The sequence below is a fragment of the Selaginella moellendorffii genome, unplaced genomic scaffold, assembly GCF_000143415.4.
Source record: "Selaginella moellendorffii unplaced genomic scaffold, v1.0 SELMOscaffold_72, whole genome shotgun sequence".
Lineage (NCBI taxonomy): Eukaryota > Viridiplantae > Streptophyta > Lycopodiopsida > Selaginellales > Selaginellaceae > Selaginella > Selaginella moellendorffii.
This window is the reverse complement of record NW_003314333.1, coordinates 303,098-313,070: the sequence shown is the minus strand read 5'-3', so window position 1 is coordinate 313,070 and position 9,973 is coordinate 303,098. Positions and strand designations below refer to the sequence as shown.

At 47.3% G+C, this 9,973-nt stretch overlaps 1 protein-coding gene across 1 annotated transcript; it reads left to right on the top strand.

The window, feature by feature from the left end:
• Positions 1–1,342: 1,342 nt before the first annotated feature.
• LOC112340900 (pentatricopeptide repeat-containing protein At4g02750-like) lies at positions 1,343–3,229 on the top strand. Its single transcript, XM_024660078.1, has one exon. It carries the CDS (start codon positions 1,343–1,345, stop codon positions 3,227–3,229), a length of 1,887 nt encoding a protein of 628 aa, XP_024515846.1.
• The last annotated feature ends 6,744 nt before the right edge of the window (positions 3,230–9,973 follow it).

Here is a 9,973-nt window from a genome sequence, read left to right as displayed (position 1 = left end):
AACCCGTCCGTCACCAAGTTTTCGACAATCTTGCGCGCATCCACAAGGTCGCAGAGCCCGCAGACGGTTCTCAAGTCTTCCATAACTGGCACAGAGTCGAATTTGAGCAACACGCTCCTCGCCATCTTCTTCCGCTCCTACTTCCTCGCCACATCGATTACAAAACCGAACGCATGGAGCGGGTTCTGCATCGCAGGCGAAACCAGCAACGAGTGCCTGCTCGCTCTTCAGCACAGCCACAAAGAGTTGAAGTTTGTCATCACCCCGGTTCGAGCTCCAGTAACTTCCATGTAGTTGAAGCACTCTGACTGGCAAGTTGAAGAAGCCGAGCAAGATCAGCAACACTGGGATGCCATTCCAGGTCACGCACCTGGCAATGGTAGTCCAAAAATCTATATACCTAACCTAGGTGGAGGAAACAATTCACCATGGAGATCCTTGGCCTAGAGCAAGGAACGATGTAAAGTCTCGTCTAGCCTCTTAAACCAGGATTTCTATGACCCAGTCCTCCACGCGATATGACTACCAATTTGTCAAGCGCATATAGCGGCCTGAAGATCCACCTCTCTTTGACAATCCTAGGGAATTCGGGATAGGGAATTTGCATGGACTGCTTGAGACTCTGAAGCCGGTCATTGAACGACTTCAACACCGTGACGATCTCCGAAGATATTGCTCTTGTGAAGATCTCCGGTTCCGTCTTGCTCGTCGCTCGCGCTTGCGCCAAAACACTTTTAACCTAAACAAAATCCAGGGACGAACTTCAATCGCCATCACGTCCCATATGTGGGGTTTGTCCAGTGTGGAAGCGTCAGAAGCTCTCATTTAAAAATGAAAGCTGCGATGAGATTGCCATGTAATGGCCGTGCCGGGCGTGGATCGTGGGATTCCGATGGTTGTCGTTTGTGAAGATGCCATGTCCAGTGTCACGGGGGTGATGAGATTTCAAGTGGGAGAGATGGTGAGCATTAAAGGTTTTTTTCGCCCTGTTGCTCCCAAGTAAACTGTGCTTGGCATGGGCATCTTGCGGAAAACATCTCTCGCTTTTGCCATATACCTGCTCTTTGCTTTCCATATATGAAGGAACCATAAGAGTACAGATCATGACATCCTTCTCGGGCATTCCAAGGAAACAATCACAAACTTGAATGATTGCCGTTCCTAGACAGCTATCCCGTTTTGGATGCTCTCCCATGGAGCAAACTCTTCTATGTTTCAAGGGACTGGAGCTTGAGCTTCGTGAGCAGGAGGGAGCAGGGAGTAATCAGGCTAGAAATCGGCGTAGTGCTTCAGCTTGAAATATAGGTCATCCAAAAGCCTATTTAAATTATGGAACAATTTCATGCTAAAGGCTCTACTTCTCTCGAGCTCTGAGTATAGACACGACAAGAAGCTTTTCAGCCAGTTGATCCGTGTGTACGGAAGATGTGGCCGCCTTGCGTGTGCCCTGGAGGTGTTTCGAGCACTACCAGAGCACAATATCTTCTCTTGGAACAACATGATGCAAGTATATGCCCAGAATGGCTATCAAGAAAAAACGAGAGGGTTTTTCGATCGCATGCCACGGAGAGATACTGTTGCTTGGACGACAATGCTAGGGGCTTATGCGCTCAAGGGTTTCGTGGCGGACGCCAGGAAGGTGTTTTTTGACATGCCCGACAGAAACTTGGTTGCGTGGAATGCAATGTGTCAAGCATATGCCGCGAATGGTTACCTTGAGGAGGCAAAGATGGTGTTGGAGAGGACTCCTCAGACGGACTTTGTGACTTGGACAATGCTTATTACTGTTTATGCACAGAATGGCGAGATCGGAGAGGCAAAGTTGGTGTTTGATGCAATGCCGGAGCGCAACGAGGTGTCATGGAACGCAATGGTGACCGCAAATGCCCAGAAAGGACGTATCAACGCCGCTAAGCTGCTCGTAGAGAAAATGCCTTTGGTGAGTCTCATTGTGTGGAACGCAATCATTCAAGGCTCCGAAGTTTGTGATGCGGAGAATTTTTTCCTTGGAATGCCCGAGAAGGATGTCATATCTTGGACTCTCATGGTTCCTAGATACGCAAAGAGTGGATATATGGCCAAAGCGAGAGATATTTTCCGCAAGATGCCAATGCGAAGTGTAGTTTCATGGACAGCAATGCTGGTGGCATATGCCGGGAGCAACAACTTGGCAATGGCGAAAAAAACCTTCGATGCTATGCCGGAGAGAAACCATGTCTCATGGAACGCGTTGCTCCAAGGCTATGGAGCGGCCGGGCATGGCACCGAATTGAGGATGACGTTTGAAAAGATGCCCCTCAAAACAATGTCGAGTGTCACGGTGGTGATGGAGTTCGAGGCGAAAATGGGAGAGATGGGGGAGGCTAAGCAAGTGTTTGATGATAATGGGATTGGTGAATCAAGCGTGGTTTCGTGGACAACCATGGTGGTGGCTTACGCTCATCGGGGCGATATCGAGCAAGCCAAGATCCTCTTCGACGAAATACCCGAGAAGGACATGGTTGCCTGGAACACCATGGTCCACCTCTATGCCCAGCACGGGCATTACATGCTCGAGGCCAAAACCATCTTCGATCTCATCCCCCGGCGTGATGTAGTCTCGTGGAACACCCTGCTCATTGGATATGCGAACAATGGCGATCTCGCCGCAGCTCTCAAAGTTTTCCACACCATGCCAATGAGAGACACGGTTTCCTGGAACGCCACGGTGACCATCTACGCATCCAGTGGATTTATGGAAGAAGCTCGCGAGATCTTTGAGCAAACTCCCGGGAGCAACAACACCATAACCTGGGACGTGATGCTCGCGGCCTACACGGCGCGGGGCCTGGGAGAAGAAGCTCTTGAGCTCTTCCGGCTCATGGCCATGGAAGGCATCCGTCCCGATGAGGCGGCGTTCGTGAGCATCTTGAACTCGTGTAGCCACCTCGGGCTCCTGGCAGAAGCTCGGCTCCAATTCCAGTCCATGAGCCAAGACCACGGCCTGGTGCCTGCGAGGGAGCACTACTGCTGCGTGGTGGACATTCTGGGCCGCGCTGGCCGGATGGGCGATGCGGAAGAGCTTTTAAAAGCCATGCCTTTTGTTCCGGACGAGGTGGTGTGGGCCTCCTTCCTCAACTCGTGCAGGATCCACAGTGATTTGGAGCGCGGGGGCCGAGCTGCCAAGCTCAGCTCCAATGACGCCAGCCACTATCTTCTCTTGGCGACCAATTTTTCCACAATATCTTGATCTGAGCACCACCACCATTTCGACTGGGGCGAGGAAGGGGATGTAGCTCAGATGTAGAGCAATCGCTTCGCAAGCGATAGGTAAGGGGATCGATGCCACACAGAGAGAGAGAGAGAGAGAGGGTGGCGTTGATCATCTATGAGTAGCGATTGAGAATTTCGCATCCGTCAAGCGAAGTTTTGGTTAGGGTTCTTTGTTGTCATCAACAAACAAGTTTCACGGTCAAAGATTTTAGGGGCATCCGTACGCCCCGCCTGAAAGGAATCGAACGATGTTTGATTTCTTTCTGGTGTCATGGTTCCTACACACCTGGTCACACTCCATCTAGTCTATGGTCCTTGGAAGAATGTTCAATTGACCCTTATAATTTGCGATTTGCTACCACAAGTGGAATTAAGATCACGAGATCCCTTGTTTGTTTGTCACCAACCTTGGATCTGAATGCCATGGATTGCAACCAAACCACCCCACTTGTTTCTTTGAGAGAAGAGATGAACACATGTTATAGGGTTAGCTCACCCAGCATGGTTATTCTACAAGAAGCTGTTTCTTTCCTTCCATTGCCACATCACCCCTTCCATGTGGACATGCCTCAATTTAACTGGGGGTCACCTTCTTGCTACAGCTGACCCCCAGTTAAATTGAGGCATGTCCATTCACAATTGGATGGTTTGGTTTTAGAGAGAGGGTATAAACTATTAATAACATAAACATGCTTTTGGGTGTTTAATGATTAAATATAAAGTTAATATAGCTTTGAGGCCACCCTTGGGGTTACTCCTATTGCCTTCACCACCAAGTCATATGGCTAGAACAAAGTTTTGATGAGCCACACAAGGTATCCAAGTAAGTAATGCTTCATGGCTTTTATAATCACACTAGTCTCTCGAAAATTTCAAAACACTCTTAATGTAAGGTGGAAAAACTCTTATCAAGTCCACTAACATCAATCAGCCATGGACAAGTCTTCCTAGCTATAACAAGTGCTTTGCAATGTTGGGAGAGATTTTGAGTAAGATAAAAAATTGTAACACAAACTGTGTCAATAGATATATCCTTTCAAAATCTCTCTAATAAATTTCAAAGCTAAAGCTAGAGCAATAATGATCCCACTAGCTACCTCAGCTTGGCCACGATAGAAAGGTTTTACTCTTTTTTGAAAAATATTTACAATGGAGGAACTTTCTCATGCAAGCCATATGATAGATTTGGGATATTCTATAGACACAACAATCCCTCTTGAAGGGCGGAAATCACCGCAAAAAATAGGCTAGTAGTGAGTGTTTTTTTTTGTAATAGTCCCTAAAGGACCTTGAGAAATATATATATACATTGCATTAAAACAAGCACTAAAGGGTTAGACTCAACCTCCATATATGCATTTATGAACACTATCACCTAGAATGCTAGGCATAACTCCCCACATTATGCACTAAATTTATATCTATATTAATTAGCTTTTTTTTATATACACACACTACAGATTCTAGCTCATCTAAGTTTCCAATCCTCTCACTTCATAAGTTAAGTGATTAATTGATGATTGTGCAAGGGCTCCTCCAAGCTTCTTTTTTGAAGTCAATACTTCTGCTAGAAATTTCATTCTTCCAACTTGCCAATCCCCCTTAGCAAATCAATTAGTCAGCATATAATTTTATACATAAGTTGTAAATCTTTAAATATCAGCTTTTGTTTAAAGCTATCCCTTTGAACATGTGAGAATTACTCCCTAACCTTGATAACCTTGCTGTAAGGAACCAACTCCCGAGGTGTCATAGGCTAAAGGATCCCCGAAAGCATGATCGAAATGATAAAGAGTTCATCAAATAGGACCAAGTCTGAGATCGAGTCTAAGACCGATTCTAAGACTGAGTTTGAGACAGAGTCCGAGATCGAGTCTGAGGCCGACTCTAAGATCAAGTTCAAGACTGAGTTCGAGATAGAGTCCAAGATTCGAGATCGGGTTCGAGACTAAGTCCGAAGTCGAGTCTGAGGTCGGGTCTGAGATCAGGTCTGAAGTCGAATACAAGATCGAATCTAAGACCGAGTCTGAGGTTGGGTCCGAGATCGAGTCCGGGACCGAGTCCGAGTCCGAGTCCAAGTACTAATACAGGTCGAAGGCTGAAAGCCCAAAGTGTGTGTCTCCCTTGGGGGAGGGGGGGGTTGTAGGGGTAGTGAGGTCTAAAAAATAATCTTGAAGAAACTTTCTAGTGGTGCTTCCAAATTGATTTGAGGTTGAAATTAGGGCCAAGGGGCCTTGGGTGGGAGTGAACATGGACTTGGGTGGTGCCGAAGGGGCCACCCCAAGAAGTGCTCAAGAGTAGCTCCCACTCCCGGAAGGGAAACCAACTGTGGTGCTCTCAGCTTATATGGTGTGGTGCCCCACTTAAGTATTTTATGGCTCATTAGTCCTCACCCTTCCTAAGGGCTTGGGCCTTCCTTTCGGGATGGGTGTGGGGGAGTAGAGGTACTCATACCGGACTGTTAGGCCACAGTGTTTCCCCTGGTGTCTTGAAACAAGTGTTGCATCCAAAGCTTGGGATTTAAAGGGTACTATGATTAAGTTTTGTTGTACCAAGGGATGTTAAGAACTTGGAAGCTTGGTGTGTTTAGTCGCTTGTGCCTGTGGGGAGTATAACCGAACCTTAAGTTCAATCTAACCCAAGGAGGGGGATTGGGAGAGATTTGGCAATCCATGGATGAATAGCTAACTCTCCATTGTTCGTGTAGTGAGTTGTTGAAACCAAGTAAAACTAAGTAGGAGCTAGTACTATAGGCAAGAGCCTTGGCAAAGGAACTTAACTAAAGCCAATGAATTTTATTATCATATTTGTATTATTTTCTTGCACCTTTATGGTTTTCTTTCAAAGTTGGAGAAATTCTATTCTGATCAAGATTTGGTAGAGCTTTTGGCTTTCCATACAACATTATTATAGATCTTGCCAAGGTTTCTACAATTCTTGTGATTGCTAGCTTGCACGCCCAGCAATCCCAACTAGCAAGAATGTGGCTGCCAATGAGGGCTTTGATGGGGTAAGTTTTCCCCCATTTTTTTTCTTCTTTCTTAGCTCCCATCAAGTACAAGCCAATTGCGAGGGCCGGATGGTTGGCTCTAGGCTGGAGGAGCTCATGATGGCTGGCTATTCAAGCATGGGCATTAGCAATATAGGCAGCAATGAGGGGTAAGCTTTTGCAATTCAGATGATCCATTTATTGTATTTCCCTCAAGGATAAGCCAGTTGTGAGGGCCAGATGGCTGACTCACTTGCCAGCAGCAATTTGGGTGCATGCATCAAGGCCATTGCTGGATTGTCAAAACCTCTATGTCCAGGGCTGCTCAAGAGATTACTATGCCCTACCTGCTTGGCCAGCTTTCTTTAGAAGTTTTGTTTCCCTAGAGAGTTCTTTGTTGCCTGGTGAATGTAATGATTCCATCCTTGTTTGTTTTTCCTGGAGAGGCTCACTCTCACAATGACTCGTAACAAAGCCAAAGCTGGAGTTGCGGGTGTAATTCATGTGCTTGAGTTCTCAAACCATTCCACCTTGATAACTTGCTGAGAAATCAACCTTTGTGTAGCCTTCAAGAAATAAATGCAATGCTATAGATAATGTTCCTGATTCGGCAACAGTTTCGTGACTTTGACAATGAAGAACCTAGAAGTCTATTTGCAAGTGGAAACATCTTCCACAATGGGGATGAAGATGATCCAGATGAAGATGCTTGTAGAACCGATCCAAAGATGAAGATTATCCAAACAAAGATGCTCCTGCTCTCTCTGCTCAGCCTTTTCTCACGTCCAAGACTACAACTGAGCTTCAAACCTGGCTTTTTGGCAGCTGAGCCACCACCACCTTTGCACCAGGTTTTTGTAGCTGATCATGATGCTCCAGATGAGAGTGGTGATGTGGAAATCTGTCATGATAGTGAGACTTCTCAAGACACTACGGTTCCTCCTCCAGTTGAAGAATGGGTCCTGGATGACATGCTCAAACTTGATGATCTGGAAGCAAGAGGGGAATAAAGAGTTACAATGCTGCCAAGAATGCCGAGAAGAATGAGCGGCTTCACTTGCGTTGAGAGGCAATTTCTCCCCAAACCCAATTTCTCAATAAACTTACAGATTTTGAGCGAGAGCAAGTAGTGTCATTATAAAATTGGGACTATACAGCAGTGTGAACGCTTAAAGTTTTGTTGAACTGATCCAAAGATGAAGATTATCTAGACAAAGATTCTCCTGCTCGCTCTACTCAGCCTTCTCTCACATCCCAAACTACAGTCAAGCTTCAAAAGTGGCTTTTTTGCAGCCAAGAGCTAGCAAAAAAAACTGGCAAGTGCAATGGTGGCCTAGGTCTGGCCAAACAGGATCATAACAGGAGCATGCTTCAGAGGAGCTAGAAGTTAGCCATTTAAGACTTGCCAAGAAGGGTATATGGGAGATCAGTGAGAAATCCTACAATCTCCAACTCCTCTTCACTGAAAGAAGTAGAAACCAAAGGATCAGGAAGTGCCCTGAGGGGACAACAGAGTGTGGGAAGAGCAACATGGTCAATATAATTGGTAGGTAAAGTGAGATCTGCCACACAGGCATAAAAGTGCCCACTCACATAAATGGACAAGCCAGGGGAGTTCCAAGGTCCAACAGAAATGTGTGGTGAGCCTCTCTCATCCACCTTCCAATCTGGTGTTTCGAGCTTCTACCACCATTTCTGCTGGACCTCACGATTGTGCTTTACACCTGTGTGGCAGATCTCACCTTACCCACCACTTATATTCACCATGCTGCTCTTCCCAGGCTTGGCTGTCCCCACAAGGCACTTCCTGATCTTCCAGTTTCTGCTTCTTTTGGTGAAGAGGAGTTGAAGATTGTGGGATTTCTCATTGATCTCCCATCCTTCTAGCTCCTCTAGAGCATACTCCTGTTATGATCCTGTTTGGCCAGACTTGGGCCCCCACTGCACTTGCCAGTTTTTTTTGCTAGCTCTTGGCCACAGATAAGCCAATTTTGAAGTTTGGCTGTAGTCTGGGATGAGAGAAGGCTGTAGTCTGGGACGAGAGAAGGCTGAGCAAAGCGAGCAGGAGCATCTTTGTCTGGATAATCTTTATATTTGGATCGGTTCAACAAAACTACACTGCTGTTTAGTCCCAATTTTACAACGACACTACTTGGTTTGCCTCTCGCTCAAACTCTGTAGGTTTATTGAGAAATTGGGTTTGGACAATGTACCAGTGAAGAACCCAGGGAACCCAGGAGTCTATTCGCAAGTGGACACCTATCGCTCTCTCACCTCTCAACGCAAGCGAAGTCCATTCTTCTCGGCATTCTTCTTGGCAGCATTGTAACTCTTTATTCCCTCCTTGCTTCCCCAACCGTCGTGACCTAATGCTGACGTGGCGGAATATGAAATATTTTCTCAGTTCTACAGAGGTGAGTTTGTTAACACCGCAGACGCTTTGGAAGTCGCGAGCTCATATACAGCAGTCGGAGCTTTCGAGCCTGTCGATGCTCCAGCAGCTCACATCTGCCAAAGTTCAGGATACGATCGTGAGAAACTAACATTGCGGCAGTGGCGATAGAGAGACCAAAGTTCCAAGTGTATTCAAGCTTTTTCTTAAGGAAAGAGCATGAGCATCAGAGCAGTAGCTGCGCGAACACGAGGAAGCTCATCACGATTCGATTCCCATTCACAGATACAATTTCTTTCGAGCAACACCGGACCCAGATTATTGAGAGGTGCCAGATAGGCGGGAAGCAGTGGGACAGATGAAGAAGCGCCACTGGCGGATTAAACTCGACATCATGATGGTGCTAACACTATCGTATTGGACAAAAGGTTTATTTCCGAACTTGAAAAGGTTCTAGAAAAATTGCCCTTTGAGTCGAGAAATCGAGACTGGAAAGGCAAGGGCTAATGGCGTCTCCAAAGAAGGGGTGCTGGGGCACAGGGATATCGGGCATTATGCCCGAGGTTGTGGCTCAAATCCTCGCCAGGCTCCCCTTCTCGGCTGTTCTAAGCGCCAGGTGCGTGTGCCGCGTGTGGAGGTCAGTGGTGGACGAGCCCACCTTCCGGAGATGTTACAGGGACAGCGCCTGCCTCTTCCCCGACGCCAATTGCATCCAGGACAGCAGCGGCAAGGCGATGCGTTGGGCGCCCCGGCATTTCGAGGACGTGGAGGAGGACGTTCCCGACTGGCTGTGCGCCGTGTCTCAAGACAAGCGCCTCTTCCTCGCGCGCTCCACACAGGTGAGGCGGCTCTTCGTCGGGAGTCCCTTCGTCAACCGCTGGGAGGAGATCCCCTACCTGCAATTTGGGGACATGTCCAGGGTCCGCCTCATTGCCACTCGTTCTTCGTCCCCTCCCTGGGATTACAAGCTTGTGGTGTGGCGCTCGGATGGCGTGGTTTGGAGCTTCACTCGCGGACAAGCGGAGTGGCACAGTGTGACGGGGGCCTTGCGCAATGGATCGCTGCTGCTGGTGGTGACACAAGACGTTGTTCTCTGTAGAAAGGGTATGGAGGTGGCCTTTTTTGATCTGGCAAGGAAGAGTGTGTCACATAGGCTTTTAATCGACAACCCGCGTGTAGAGTATGTCCTGGCTCCTTGGAGGGGGAAGCTCTATTACTTGGTGCTCAAGAATGTTGGAGGTCTACAGTACGAGATCATAATCTCGGAGTCCTTGTGGAGGCAATTTCTTGAGAGGGATGTGGGCCTGCGCAAGATGGAAAATTGTCAAGACTTGAGTTAT

What these genes read in the sequence shown, in the direction of transcription:
- LOC112340900 (XM_024660078.1), top strand. Translation starts at nt 1,343, where the DNA reads ATGCTAAAGGCTCTACTTCTCTCGAGCTCTGAGTATAGACACGACAAG.